The sequence below is a fragment of the Arachis stenosperma genome, chromosome 8 (genome assembly GCF_014773155.1).
Source record: "Arachis stenosperma cultivar V10309 chromosome 8, arast.V10309.gnm1.PFL2, whole genome shotgun sequence".
NCBI lineage: Eukaryota > Viridiplantae > Streptophyta > Magnoliopsida > Fabales > Fabaceae > Arachis > Arachis stenosperma.
In genome coordinates, this window is record NC_080384.1 from 11,534,319 (window position 1) to 11,550,740 (window position 16,422).

The 16,422-nt window shown below is 30.1% G+C and overlaps 1 protein-coding gene across 1 annotated transcript; it reads right to left on the reverse strand.

Moving 5' to 3' along the window:
• Positions 1-618: 618 nt before the first annotated feature.
• On the reverse strand, positions 619-10,813 carry LOC130945385 (probable indole-3-pyruvate monooxygenase YUCCA10). The gene is made up of 5 exons (XM_057874108.1): positions 10,732-10,813; positions 2,495-3,072; positions 1,290-1,523; positions 822-947; positions 619-630 (listed from the first exon to the last, which is right to left on the reverse strand). The coding sequence occupies exons 1-5, from the start codon at positions 10,811-10,813 to the stop codon at positions 619-621; spliced, it is 1,032 nt and encodes a 343-aa protein (XP_057730091.1).
• Between the last annotated feature and the right edge of the window lie 5,609 nt (positions 10,814-16,422).

Genomic DNA, 16,422 nt, shown 5'->3' on the forward strand with positions numbered 1-16,422 from the left:
CCCATTTTTGAAAAACCAGCACAGTAGATTCCTTGTTCTCCTCCCCAATGATTAGGGTAGCTTGGTTTAGGCATTCCATCCTCATTGAACAGAATCTCATAATCCTGCATGCAAAAATTTTTTTGATACAATTACTCGAACAATAACTAAGTGGTCTTAGGGTCATTACTCATTAGGCACATTAATCTAAATTCAACTTTTGGATTAGAAAAACATTTTTACTATACGTGCATATTAAAATTAATCTAACATATATTTATATATAAATATATATATATATAGTTTAATTTATTTTTAATATTTATTTTATATAAATAATATTAAAAAGCTAACACAATTCACTCTTTTTAACTAGCACTTAACCATCAACATAATTTTATAAACTAATGTTACAAAAAAGTTTAAATACACTAGTAGAATGTGTGTATATTGACTAAAATTATTAGCCAATATAAATAAAAATTTATAACCCTTGAATTTTTTATTTTATATTTTAATATATATATTCTATATTAAAGAATAATTTTAATAATTAATTTGAATATATACTTAAAATAGTTAATATTTTTAGAACACGGTTAGTTAATGCTTGCTCTAATAACATTTATAACAACCAATTTAATTTAATCTCTACATGAAAAAAATTAAAACAGTATTATTAAGAAGACAACAAATAATCCGTTCAAATAATCTAAATTTATTTTATTATGCATTTATTTATAATAGAGTAAATTAAATAAAATAAAAAATAATAAGTGTTGACAGTAGTTTTTTATTAATATTTTTTTGATACTAAATATTTTTAAATTATAAATATTCACCTTAAGCCACGTCAGCACATTAGTTCTGTATCCAGTAGCAAAGATGATCATATCAAATTGAGCACGTTGTCCATTGGTAAATTGAACTGTTTTAGCTTCCTCAATGTTTAAAATAGCAGGGACGACCTGATCGAAGAGGAAGATCATTATAAATTCCACAGCATCCATTGTTATTCGAGAAATTAATTTATGAAACAAATTAACTTATCTATGTCGCTAATTAATACCAAATATGATGCAACCAGCTGAAATCTCTTGTGCTTAAATATATTAAGCCAACTTAGTTTTCTTTACAATAATGGACATGATGTATGAATTGACTTAATACACAAGCTTTGTTAATCAACATCTTTTAAAAAATTTGGTTTGAAATTTTTAAAGTAAAAACTTCTCAAAAGTCAAAACATTCAATGTATTAAAAATTATTCCACAACTCTTGACCACTAAATCAATATAATTATTAATTACCTTCACTTGGCGATTCTTAATCTTTTTGACGCAACCCATGTCAATGATAGGAGTAGTTCCATTCTTGATTTTCATTGCAAAAGGTCCCTCCTTTGGTCTAATCAAACCATACTTAGACATATTTCCATACATTAGTTTGCTCATGAGCACCATGAACTTGTCCACCGTTTTTACCTCAAAGTGTTTCAGCATCGACATTCCCGCGTACATCGTTTCCTTACTAAAGAAATGCATCTAACAAATAATGCCAAATTTTCCATCAAGTTAATTTTAGAGTTAAAATCTCGAACCATGTAACTACAATCGATGGAAGAGAAACGCTATTTCTTTGTGTTATATAAAAAGGTTGATACCAAATCAGTGTAAAAACGGAGAACTAATTTTTCTTTTTTATTTGTATTTTTCAAAATGATTATATTATTTAATTAGAATACACCACCGTACCCATGAATGAATAACACAAAATTACTTCATTCATTCTTCATCTATTTAAAGAATTTAATTAGAGAACCAACTATCTTTTAGCCATTTAACATATATTAAGGTAAAGCATATTTTTTATTTTTAATATTTATAATTTTTTAAATATTTTTAATATTTAATTGTATTTAATTTTATCTCTAACATCTTTTATTTGTATCAAAATTATCCGTAAACATTAATTTTATCTAAAATATTGGGGACAAAATTAAAAACATTTAGTAATGGTTTCGAAACAAATCGAAAATGTTAAGAATAAAATTGAATGAATCCAAAATGTTATTAGAGATAAAATTAAATTAAATTAAATATTAAAAATATTTTTAAAAAATATTACAAATCTTAAAAACAAAAAATATATCAATTAATTTTTTTAAAATTATTTTTTATTTTAAATTCTAAATTCTAACTAAATCTTGATGCTAAACATTCCAAAAAATAAGAGTTAAAAACATAATTTTACAATAAAAAATTGACTAATATTAACTAATTAAAAACTAATTCTTGTTATTATTATTTTTTCCCAATTTTCAATTAACTTTAAAAGGAATAATAATCATCACTATATCAACTGGTAAATAAAATAGAATAAGATTTTCATCTTAACCATTTTGACCCAATCATTTTAACTTTAAGGTTAATCTAACCCAACCTTATAAAACTAACAAAAAGATCCTTAACACACATGTAAATAAAGTTGGAATGAAAAAAAAAAAAAAACTTACAGGGCTTCTGACAACAATAGATGTATATGCACCACAATTTGAGAGATCATTAGCGATATCCATTCCAGAATTACCAGATCCAACAACTAAAACATTCTTTCCATAAGTGTCTCTTCCATTCAAATACTTGCTAGAATGAATGTAAACCCCTTCATACTTCTCAAGCCCCTCAATCTCAGGGATATACCCTTCACTATTTTCACCGGTCGCGACCACCAAGAAATCCGAAACATATGTCTCGTAGGTGCCGGAAGATGTGTCCTTTGCAACGACCCTCCATTTGTCACTCCGTTCATAAAGAATAGCAGAGTCCACGGTGCGGTTATATTTGATATTGACATTGAAATATGCAACATAGGACTCTATGTAACGCAAGAACTGAACCCTAGTAATAAAGTTTGGTAAGCTAGCGGGAATTGGATAATGGGGTAGGCTACAAAACTTTTTGTCGAAGTGGAGTTTCAAATTATCATGGGCTCTTTTCCTAAAGAAAGATGCATTGCAATCATCTCTTTCAAGAACAATGTTAGCGATGTTGAGTCTGTTGAGGCACCCAGCGGTTGCTATTCCAGCAGGACCTGCACCCACAATCACAACAGGCACTTCAATCATCTCCATCATTAATTAATATTAATTATATTTTTTGGAGTTATTTAATTGGTAATGCTTGTTGTTTTTGTTTCTGGGCTTGATTTCCTAGGGTGCTGGGCACCTAGTTTTGACCGGGTTCTCTAGTTGAATTTATATTGTAGCTTTAATTGTCACTAATAGGTAGCTGAGTTGTAATCCAGAGTGAAATAGCCTTTTTTTAATAAAATAAATAAATAAAATCGGGACAACCAGTTATTTTTTTGTTTGGTTTAAGTAAGTTGTTTAGCAATTTTCAGCAAATGAATATAATTTAGAAATTTTTTTAAACATAAATAGATCTATTTACTAAATATTGTCAATTTGTTTAGAAAGATATCTTACTTTTTCTTTTTTGAGCTCTAGCAATTTGTTTATGGTTACAATTTTTAGGGTATGTGGATGGGTGGTGTGGAAATTTCTTGTTGGAAAGTTGTTTTATATATATATTGAATTCTAGTCGCACTATGCTATGTGTATACTAAAATTAATCACTAAAATCAGTTATTAATATAAAATATATGTTAGAATATAAATACACATTGAAAATAAATTAAACCACACATATATTTATACATAAATATATTAGTGGCTGATTTTAGTGACTAATTTTAGTGTACAAATAACATTTTTTATTCTAGTCTACCTATGTTTACAATGACTATGATAATTATCAAGTATTATTAAAATTAAAGTTATATTTTTATATTTTAATAATATTTAAAAAAAATACTATTGAATAATAAAAAATATTATTTTAATTTTAATAACATTTTTAAAAATATTATAACTACTTTAGACATCTTAACATAGGCATATTAAAAATATTATTATTTAGCAATAATAATTTATTTATAGAAGATGAAAATGAATTTTCTATTCATAAATGATGATATTTATGTGTCGAAATTACTCAACTATTAAACTAGCATTAACTCCGTTGGTAATCTTTTCTAGGTGGCACGTTAATGTCTTAATTACGTGACAAACGGGGCCATCCTACATGGAATTTTGATTTAATTTAAATTTCTTTAAATTTATCTTTTAAACAAACAACTTTTTATTATATTAATTTAAAAAAATTAAAATCAACACATTCAAATAGATTTAATATTTTTTAATTTAAAATACAAATTTAAAATATAATTTAAGTAAAACTAAAATTTAACAATTCAATTTTATACTTTTTAAACCCTAGCACACTCCAAAACACTCTTTAAATATTTCAAAATACACCTTTCACTCACTCATAAAATTTAGATCCGCAACATCTCATATCCATTCTCCGTTACTGTGCTCCTCCCTTACTGCGTGGCGCTCCTTCCCCGCCCTATGTTCTTCATCTTTTCCGTGCTCTTCTCTCATTGCGCTTTTCCCTTGAGCTGCGCTCTTCCTTTGCGCCGCGCTCTTTTTCTATCCTATGCTTCTCCTATCTTCATCATGTATTTTTCAATCGTCTATTTTTGTTAGAATTTAGATGTATAATGTGCTATTAATCTTCTCCACCTTCTCTAATAAAAGATTCTATCATTTTAATATATGTTTTTGTGTGTATTTGAAAGAAAAAATTTCATTCTTGTAAGAATGACTTTAAAGCTATCATAACTAAATAAATATAGTAAATGTTATCATCACATCTATCTTTTTATAATTTTTAATAATTCTAGATGTGTTTACAAAATATTTAGTTTATTATTTGTTATTTTAGATGTGTTTACATGATTTTATTAAAGAGATTTATATTATATGTATTTTCGAGTGTATTTTAGATATTTTATTTATTATTTATTATTTTAAATGTGTCTTGAATATAATTAAAAATTATACCATAAATCAAATTACGTTTTTTTAAAAGACGCCACTAAAAAATTATAAACAACATTTTTTGACCTCTTGTGATAAAAAATTGTCTTTTTAAATTTATGTTTTTGTTTGTATTTGAGGGAGAAAACTTCGTTCTTATAAAAATAATTTTAAAGTTATCATAGCTAAATAAACAGAGTAAGTGCTATTTTTATGCTTGATAGTATCCATCTTTTTATGATTTTTGATAATTCTAGATGTGTTTATAAAATATTTAATTTGTTATTTGTTATTTTAGATGTGTTTACTTAATTTTACCAAAAAAAATATATTATATATATTTTTGGATATATTTTAAAAATATTTTATTTATTATTTTAAATATGTCTTGAATATAATTAAAAAGTTATATCGTAAATTAAATTACTTTTTTAAAAGATACTACTAAAAAACTACAAATAATTATTTTTTTTAAAATACATATTATTGAAGAATAAATATAGCATTGGTAGAATTAATTGTTTGTTTTCTTATATATTTTTATTTTATTTTCTTATCTTTGTCTTTTAAACTTGGACACTTGGTTGACTATTAGAATTAATGTTAGTAAACCTAACAATACTTAACAAAAATAAATGAATAAATAAATAATTCTATAAAGTCAAGTGCATATAAAAAGATAATAATTTGTGTTTAATTAGTTTGGAGTATTTTTTTTAAAAAAGACTGTGCTTTTAATGTTTCAAAATAAAATAACTAACAGAAATTTAATAACGTAAAAAATTCAAAAATAAAAGAAAAATATAAATAAAAAAATTAAACTAAATCTTAATAAATATAATTTTTTTAAAAATTTAAAAATTAATAATTATTTAAAGAAATATTTTAAAAAATAATAGCATTTTTCAAAAAAAAAATTAGGATTAGAATTTAGAAGATAGAAAGTCAATTTATCTTCATGTGTTTTATAGAAGGGTTAACCACAAAAAATGTCTCTGAATTATTTAAATGCTGACAAAAATATATTCGAATTTTACTATCAACAAAAATGCGTTCAAATAATTTAAACACATGACAACAATACCCAACAATAAATATATATTTTTAAAAAATATCTTAGAGATTGAATTTTGATGTAATATTTTATAAACATGATTATAAAAATAATATATTATTATACATAAAAATTGGTGATTTTTCATTAAATATATATTTTTTATAATTTTTTTATTAAAAATTAATAATACTTTTAAAAAATTACAAAATAATTTTATTGATGTACATGAGGAAAGGAAACTTGTGTATGATTCCTCTTTCCTGCAAGATCTTAGATAAGCTAACATACCCAACTTTGAGAATGCATCAATGAAATTTATAAAGTACCAATTTTTATTATTATCAAATATAGTTGCTGAACTCCAAATTTCTGAATATACACGTTATAAGGATTGTGTATACACTATTTGTAAGGTTGGAAAAGGTAAATGATGGGACTTCCCAATACAACAGGCTCAGCAATCTATTTTATTACTAGCTAGAAAAGAAAGATTACAACAAGTACTTAGGGCTTTTGATAAAACACTTTGGCTAGGTTGTCCTAATCTAGCATGCCATATTAGGAGATTGTTCTTGTTGTTTAGAGTAGTCACATGAGCTACTGATGGTGTGTGTATTGCAGCAAAATTGATAAATTTATAAAGACTTTTATCGACCTTCTCTTAAAGCACAATTTCTTTGGTTTCTTGTGATTTAACACAATATCTATCAGCATGAAATTCGAAAAGTACTTTGTTATCACAACAAAATTGGTGGACATTCATAAAGTTCTTTGTAATTTCAGGCACAAACAGAATTTTTCTCAACCAAAACAGCTTAGAACTCAAATCAGATTTAAAGCACAAATTACTAACTAAATTGATTTGCAAACCTAATCCATTTCCAATGGTCGCTGGTGCAGCTAGCACATTACCGAAGTTGACTTTAGGCTGGCTAATCCAATTGGTGTTTTTGTAGTCTTCTTCATAGTAGTCTTCATTGTACCTGTACGGCTGTACCAGCATGTCTTGGTTGTGTGACCTATTTTATTGCATACTTGACATTGTGACTTTTCATATTCTGATCTTTCATTCACAAAGTTTCTTACATCATTCATTCTACTTCTTCCATACTATCCCCTTCTATATCTATAATAGGCATGTTCTTGCATTCCTCTTCCTCCATTGTACTGTTCTGGCATTTTTCTACCACCACTGTATGATTCTTGCATCATTCTGTCACTAGTGTATGAATTTCTGTCTCCTCTATATATTCTACCACTTCGGCCTCAAAAGTCACCTTTGAATCGACCTCTCATTTGCTAATTTTGTCTAAATTGGTAGTGCTGAGCTAAATTAGTCTGAATAAGTGCTTTTGATCTTCGAAATCTTACTAACATACTTTCATGTGATAGGAGTAATGCTTCTAATTCGCCTACAATTATACTTTGAGATTTTGATGTTGTCAAAAGTAAAATTATCAATAACGAGTATTCTTCAGTCAATCCATTTAGCATCGCATTTACATGGTCACTTTCCTTCACAGATTCACCTACAGAGGCCAACGCATCTATTGTTCCTTTTATTGACAAGATATATTCAGTAACAAAGGCACCAATTTAAATGGTGCTCAACTTATTCTTTAACTACATTACCTTGGCTTTGATTTAAGAAGAGAAATGTTCTTCCAATCTCTTCCAAACTTGACATGTATACACACATCCAACTATTCTTGTTGTGAACGATTTGCTCATTAAAACTAATAGTCATAATTTGAGAAGTGCATCTTGACTTTTCCATTTCTGAAATTCAGGATTTACTATATATGCCGGCTCCACCATTCTTCGACACCAAAAACTGCAAAGGTATTTCTTCTCCTGTGATGTGATTTAGCATGTTATTACCTTCAATTGTTGACTCTATCTAATTTTTTCATTGTAGATAGTTATCTTCATCTAATTTCATTGAAATTGGTGTTGCTTTGAACCTTTGATGCATCGTGGTTGAACCTTGCAGCTGAACAAGTTTGATTTCTTGAATTTTATGGAAACTATGGCACCATAAGCTCTAAGATCTGAAGAGGGGATTGAGTTGAGAATCAGGGATTGAGAGAGAGAGAGAGAAAGGAGAAAAAATTGGATCTGATTTCATTGCTTCAGTGTGTGTATTAGTAAAGTAAGTATATAGTGAGTAAGTAAAGCTTTATATTTATAAATGAGAACCTATATCCAGAAGGTTGTAAAAGCTGCATCACTTAGACTTGTAACTAACCTTTAGAAATTGAATTGCAAACTAAATTATTAACTGACTTCTAACTGATTTCTCTAAACAGCAACTAATTTTCTAATCTCTTTTAACTGACTCAGCAGTAATTGTTTAAAACTTAAGACAGCAGCTACACTAATACTCCTATCAGGGAGAAAAGGAAAGAAAGAAAGAAAAATATTTGATGAGAGTCTTACATGTTTTTTATTTTATTATAACTATTAATAATATAATATTATTATATTTATGTAAGTCGCACTTACCTAATAATGTGACATCTTTTAAGAATTTTGAACCTTGTTGTATCAGTTTGGTAATGTACAACATGAGGGTAGGGACAACATTTAAATTATGCATGGCACTATGGCAGCACATGCTAATAAATTACTAACATACTTGGATTGTGAAATATACATGTAAATCACCGGAAGAAAAAAAAAATTCTAATCTAAAAAAGTAATATAATACTTCAAGGTCTTTTAACGGAAACAAAAAATTTAACTACAATAAGAATTCAATATGATCATTGTTATTTTCGATAATAACAATATCGTCTACGACATAAGCAAGAATATATATATATATATATATAATTTATTAATTTTAATAAATAATGATGGATCAGATTTGGTGCTGTGAAATCTAAATTTTTAAAGTGTGTCAGATTGAGAATTATGAACCAAGCACGTAGTACTACTTATTTAAGGCCATAAATAGTCTTGTCTAATTTATAAACAAGAGTAGGATCAGAAGAGATAAAACCAAGAGGTTGTTGTATGTATATAGTTTCATTCAATGCGCCATTTAAAAAGGTGTTATTAAAATTATTGGTGCTAACGCTATCCTTGGAAGAGGGGTAAAGAGAAAACAATTCTAATAGTAGTAGGGCGTATTACAGGAGAGTAAATTTGTGAATAGTCTATCACTCTATCCCTTTAATTTGGTGGCATAATGGCATTCCTTGGTCATTAGACCAGTCTTAGAGTTTGTTTGGATTGACTTATTTTTTAAAATAGATATTTTTTTTAATAGACAAAAAATATTTTATATTTGAATATATTTTTAAATTTTTTTTAAATTTTAAAAACATCTTTTATTTCAATTTTTTTTAAAAGTAAGATATTATTAACTTTTAAAAAAGTAAATAATTTATTTTTTTTAATAAAAATACTTTTAAAATAAAAAATATATCCAAATAATTTTTAAATTAAATAAAAATACTTTATTTTAACAAAAAAAAATACTTTCTTTGCCCAAAAAAATCAATATAAACTAACACTTATATTTCTTGATCACATTATCTGAACCTTTTTTAACCGCATATACCTACTTATATTCCACAATGGTGAAATTTGGTGGTGATGAAACTAAGTGCTAAGTCTTGTTAGTTAAAAGAATATTTTGTTCTTCTCTCATTGTTTGAAACTAGTGTTGGCAGCCTAAAGTTTGAGAGATAATTTTAGGATGATGATTAACAAGATCAATGTTAGAAATAGAGGTAGCTAAGGCTTTTTGGTTTAGTGAAGTCAAGTTTGATCTTAGTTATCATAGAATGAGTGTTATGAGGTGTGAAAGAGGTTATAGGGAGATGAATTTCAATACCAGGGATGAGAATTTGTTCAAATAAAAATGTGTGATAAAATATATCAGGTGCAGTATAAAAATCGGGAGGAGGGGTTGGTGAAGACAGTGGAAGGAGATAGAAGAGGAGGTGTGGTATGATGAGAGTGAGAATGACTATTTGAAGAGAAATTACTATCAGAAGTGAAAAGAAAGGTAGAAGAAATTATAGTTCTGAGGTTGAGAAAAGGATATAAAAGTTTGTTGATTTGATCCTCAAACAGATTGAGAACTTAAACCAGACTTATTTTTCATAAAATTATCACTAAACATAGAAGAATAAGGACGTTCATAAAAAATGACATTTTGGGCAGTAAAATTCTTACCATTAGAGACTAGACATTTGAAGTCTTTTGATTGTGGAGCATAACCTAAGGATAAGCACTTATCAAATTTAAAATCCAGTTTAGATTTAATGTAAGGTCTTAAATGAAAAAAATAACAATAACCAAAGACTTTTAACAAAAAGTAATTAGGTTTAATATTGTGAAGAAACTCATAAGATTATTTCATCTTTAAACTCTTAGAAAGAAGACGATTTATCAAATAAATATCTTCTTAAAAGATTTTAGGAAGTTTGGCTATGGCAAAAAGAGTAAGATTCACTTCAACAATGTGTCTATGTATGAAGTGTTGGGCCACCATGTGGAGCTTTGGACCACCAATTAAGTAGAGATGGCAGCAGTACCCGTACCCGCGGTTATCCGCCCCGTCTCTATCCGGTCGGGGCGGGTTTAAACCCGACCCAGAACGGGGCGGGTCTGACGAGCGGAGCGGGTTCAGGGTTAACCCGCCCCTACCCGCCCCGGAGTACATATATATAAATATAACTTTTAGCAATTAGGGTTAGTAGGTTAAGGTTCTCACAATCTCACTTCTGATTCTCACCCTCACCCACCGTCACTGTCTCACTGAACTCCCAGTCCCAACCCTCATTGTCTTCTTCAGCTTCTCTAAGGACCATCGCCATCGCAAAATCGTCTCATTCACACTCCTCCACAACGCATCTTCTACGATATCTTCCGCGTCTCCTTCAAGCCACCTGTCGCTCCTCCTCCGCGCCGCCTCTCAGTTCCACATCCTCTGCGCTCCCGGCCTCCAGCCTCCAAGTCGTGCACTAGGCGAGCCACCCCGTGTCTCCTCTGCATTGTAATTGAGTCTTGTCTGGCTCTTCCTCCGCGCCGCCTATCAGTCCCACATCCTCTGCGCTCCCTCCGGCCCCCAAGTCGCGCACTAGACGAGTCACTCCCGTGCCTCCTCTGCATCGGAATCGAGCCTCGTCCGGCTCCTCCTCCGCGCCGCCTCTCACTCCCACATCCTCTGCCTCTGCGCTCCCGCCGGCCTCCAAGTCGCGCACCTCCACCAGATTCTTCCTGCATCGAGTAGGTACTGTCCTTGTCCCTATCCCAGCCTTTCTTTTCTTTTTGAATGATTTGATTTGTTTAATATCTGGCTAATTTTGGATGTATGATTAGAATAGACAAAGAAGAAGCTCTTTTGTTTTTTGGGTGATAACAGGAACACTAAAGTTATTGGTTCAATTTCTCATACTTAGTTGGAATAAAGCTTGAAAAATTGAAGTTGTTTTGGCTTCTTTGTTTTAATTAAGGGAAAGGGAACTCTGCTGAAATTGCAAAAAGAGCAGAGAAAGGGAGTCAGGGAGGTTGAGACTTAAGAGCAAAAGAGAATTTGATATTGAGAGTGACAGAAATTGAAGGTAAAAGAGCTTTTCTTGATTTAGAAACTGGAGAAGATTAAGATCCAATTAATATCGCTTCTTTTACAGTGCTGCACTATACATAAAAACAATATATATATATATATATATATATATATATATATATATTATGCAATCTAAGAATCAGTTGAACTCTAATAGCTCTAACGGCTGCCCAGCCAGGTCTGCAACTAATATAACTGAATTCTACATTTACCTTTCATATTGTTTGAGCTACATTTCAATTGCACGTGTAAGTATTCAGAAACACAATAAAACATAGCACCAAAAGAGTTAAAATGATGCTAAACCTCTATTATATGCAGAAGTTGTTGTGTTCTATTTTTTTGTTAAGAAAATTTGCTCATGGTGTTCTGTTTTAATTAAGGAAATATGTTGTTAGATTGATGAGCGGATAATTTATACGCTTTTTGGCATTGTTTTTAGGTAGTTTTTAGTAAGTTCAAGCTACTTTTAGGGATGTTTTCATTAGTTTTTATGTTAAATTCACATTTCTGGACTTTACTATGAGTTTGTGTATTTTTCTGTGATTTCAGGTAATTTCTGGCTGAAATTGAGGGATTTGAGCAAAACTCTGAAAAAGGCTGACAAAAGGACTGCTGATGCTGTTGGAATCTGACCTCCCTGCACTCAAAATGGATTTTCTGGAGCTACAGAACTTCAAATGGCGCGCTCTCAACGGCGTTGGAAAGTAGACATCCAGAGCTTTCCAGCAATATATAATAGTCCATACTTTATTCGGAAATTGACGACGTTACTTGGCGTTGAACGCCAAGTACATGCTGCTGTCTGGAGTTAAACGCCAGAAAAACGTCATGATCCGGAGTTGAACGCCCAAAACACGTCATAACTTGGAGTTCAACTCCAATAAAAGCCTCAGCTCGTGGATAGATCAAGCTCAGCCCAAACATACACCAAGTGGGTCCCGGAAGTGGATTTATGCATCAATTACTTACTCATGTAAACCCTAGTAGCTAGTTTATTATAAATAGAACTTTTTACTATCATAATCTCATCCTGGATTGTATTTTGAATCCTGTGATCACGTTTTGGGGGCTGGCCATTCGGCCATGCCTGAACCTTTCACTTATGTATTTTCAACGGTGGAGTTTCTACATACCATAGATTAAGGGTGTGGAACTCTGCTGTACCTCAAGTTTCAATACAATTACTATTACTTTTTATTCAATTCTCTTTTATTCTTATTCCAAGATATACGTTGCACTTCAACTTGATGAATGTGATGATCCGTGACACTCATCATCATTCTCACCTATGAACGCGCGTGATTGACAACCACTTCCGTTCTACCTTAGGCCGGGCGCATATCTCTTAGATTCTCCAACAGAATCTTCGTGGTATAAGCTAGATAGATGGCGGCATTCATGAGAATCCGGAAAGTCTAAACCTTGTCTGTGGTATTCCGAGTAGGATTCTGGGATTGAATGACTGTGACGAGCTTCAAACTCCTGAAGGCTGGGCGTGATGACAAACGCAAAAGAATCAAGGGATTCTATTCCAACCTGATTGAGAACCGACAGATGATTAGCCGTGCTGTGACAGAGCATAGGAACGTTTTCACTGAGAGGATGGGATGTAGCCATTGACAACGGTGATGCCCTACATACAGCTTGCCATGGAAAGGAGTAAGAAGGATTGGATGAATGTAATAAGAAAGTAGAGATTCAAGAGGAGCACAACATCTCCATACGCCTATCTGAAATTTCCACTATTGATTTACATAAGTATCTCTATCCATTTTATTTTCTGTTTATTTTTATTAATCATATTTGATTTTCTAAATTCCATAATTTTATCCTCCTGACTGGGATTTACAAGATGACCATAGCTTGCTTCATACCAACAATCTCTGTGGGATCGACCCTTACTCACGTAAGGTATTACTTGGACGACCCAGTGCACTTGCTGGTTAGTTGAACGGAGTTGTGACTTCAAATAGAGCCAATTATTAAATTTCATACAAATACAAAGAGTATGTGATCACAATTTCGTCCACCAAGTTTTTGGCGCCGTTGCCGGAGAACAATCAATTTCGAACAACAATTCAAACAATTGTTTCCAACCCACAATGGTGCCAAGTTTTTAATCCGGCAACAACACCAAGTTTTTGGCGCCGTTGGCGGGGATTGTTCGAGTATGGACAACTGACGGTTCATCTTGTTGCTCATATTAGGTAATTTTTATTTTAAAAAAAAAATTTTTTTTCAAAAATCTTTTCAAAATCTTCTCCCTATTTTCGAAAATTATTCAAATTTTTTTTTTTACTATGCATTCTGGAGCTTCATGAAACATGTTGAAGCCTGGCTGGCTGTAAAGCCATGTCTAAATTCTTTTGGACTGAGGCTTCCTCTTCACATGCTTGAACTATGTATTCTAAAGCTTGGCTGGCCATTGGCCATGTCTAGTATTTTGGACCGGAACTTTTACAAAAGCTTGGCTGGCTAGTAAGCCATGTCTAATTCCTGGACTGAAGCTTTAGACTAACATTGCATGATTCCTGGAATTCATAGTAAAAATTTTGAATTTCTTATTTTCTTTTTCTTATATGTTTTTCGAAAAAAATCAAATAAAATACTAAAAAAATTAGAAAATCATAAAAATAAAAAAATATTTTGTGTTTCTTGTTAGAGTCTTGTGTCAAGTCATAAGTTTGGTGTCAATTGCATGTTCATCTTTTTCTTGCATAAAATTTTCGAAAAATTCATGCATTCATAGTGTTCATCATGATCTTCAAGTTGTTCTTGATGAACTTTCTTGTTTGATCTTCATATTTTCTTGTTTTGTGTTGTATGGTGTTTTTCATATGCATTCTTGCATTCATAGATTCTAAACATGAAAAATTTCTAAGTTTGGTGTCTTGCATGTTTTCTTTGCATCAAAAATTTTTCAAAAAGATGTTCTTGATGTTCATCATGATCTTCAAAGTGTTCTTGGTGTTCATCTTGACATTCATATTATTCTTGCATGCATCATGTGTTTAGATCCAAAATTTTCATGTTTTGGGTCATTTTTATGTTTTTCTCTCTCATCATTAAAAATTCAAAAAATTCAAAAAATATCTTTTCCTTAATTTTCTCCAAATTTTCGAAATTTTGGGTTGACTTGGTCAAAAAAATTTTAAAAATTAGCTGTTTCTTACAAGTCAAGTCAAATTTTCAATTTTAAAAATCTTATCTTTTCAAAATCTTTTTCAAAAATCATATCTTTTTTATTTTTTTTCTATTTTTTGAAAATTTTAAAAATTATTTTTCAAAAATCTTTTTCTTATCTTTTATATCTAATTTTCGAAAATTAGCTAACAATTAATGTGATTGGTTCAAAAATTTGAAGTTTGTTACTTTCTTGATAAGAAAGGTTCAATCTTTAAATTCTAGAATCTTATCTTGTAGTTTCTTGTTAAGTTAAGTCATTTTAAAAATTAAATCTTTTTCAAAATATCTTTTTCTTAAAAATCTTATCTTTTTATCTTATCTTTTTCAAAATTTTATCTTTTTCAAAAATTTGATTTCAAAAAAAAAAATATCTTATCTATCTTCTTATCTTTTTAAAATTAAAATTTCAAATCTTTTTCAATCAACTAACTAACTTTTTGTTTGCTTCTTATCTTTTTCAAAACCAACTAACTACTTCTCCCTCTCTAATTTCGAAAATATCTCATCCTTTTTCAAAATTCTTTTTAATTAATTTAATTATTTTTAATTTAAATTTAATCTTATTTCTTATCCAATTTTCGAAATTACTAACTCCTTTTTAAAAAAAAAAATTATTTTCGAAATTCACTATCCCTTCTCCTCTTCTATTTATTTAATTATTTACTAACACTTCTCTTCACCTCTCTTCATCTAAATATCCGAACCCATTCTTCTTCACTCTCCTCCCCTTTCTTCTTCTACTAACATAAAGGAATCTCTATACTGTGACATAGAGGATTCCTCTTTCTTTTCTTGTTTTCTTCTCTTTCATATGAACAGGAATAAGGACAAAAGCACTCCATCATTCTCCATGAAATAAGAGAAGATCAAAAAGCAATGAGGGAGGAGCAACAAAGGCAAGGAAGGGACATAGAAGAGCTTAAGAACATCATTGGTCCTTCAAGAAGAAGACACCACTAAGGTGGACTCATTCCTTGTTCTTATTTCTTTCTGCTTTTCGGTTTTTATGTTGTGTTTATCTATGTTTTGTGTCTTTATTTCATGATCATTAGTATGTAGTAACCATGTCTTAAAGCTATGAATAAATTCCATTAATCCTTCACCTCTCTTAAAAGAAAAATATTTTAATTCAAAAGAACAAGAAGTACATGAATTTCGAATTTATCCTTGAATTTATTTTAATTATATTGATGTGGTGACAATACTTTTGTTTTCTGAATGAATGCTTGAACAGTGCATATTTTTTATCTTGTTGTTTATGAATGTTAAAATTGTTGGCTCTTGAAAGAATGATGAACAAAGAGAAATGTTATTGATGATCTGAAAAATCATGAAATTGATTCTTGAAGCAAGAAAAAGTAGTGAAAAAGAAGAAGCTTGCGAAAAAAGAAGAAGAAAAAAAGTGGCAAAAAAAATAGAAAGAAAAAGAAAAAGCAAGCAGAAAAAGCCAATAGCCCTTAAAAACAAAAGGCAAGGGTAAAAAGGATCCAAGGCTTTGAGCATCAATGGATAGGAGGGCCCAAGGAAATTAAATCCAGGCCTAAGCGGCTAAATCAAGCAGTCCCTAACCATGTGCTTGTGTCATGAAGGTCCAAGTGAAAAGCTTGAGACTGAGTGGTTAAAGTCGTGATCCAAAGCAAAAAGAGTGTGCTTAAGAGCTCTGGACAC

Coding starts and splice junctions, on each gene's coding strand:
- LOC130945385 (XM_057874108.1), bottom strand. CDS start 10,813: ATGGCGATGGTCCTTAGAGAAGCTGAAGAAGACAATGAGGGTTGGGAC. Junction 3,073..10,731: donor GACAGTGACGGTGGGTGAGG/GTGAGAATCAGA, acceptor TTGTGGGTGCAG/GTCCTGCTGGAATAGCAACC. Junction 1,524..2,494: donor CTATTGTTGTCAGAAGCCCT/GTAAGTTTTTTT, acceptor ATTATTTGTTAG/ATGCATTTCTTTAGTAAGGA.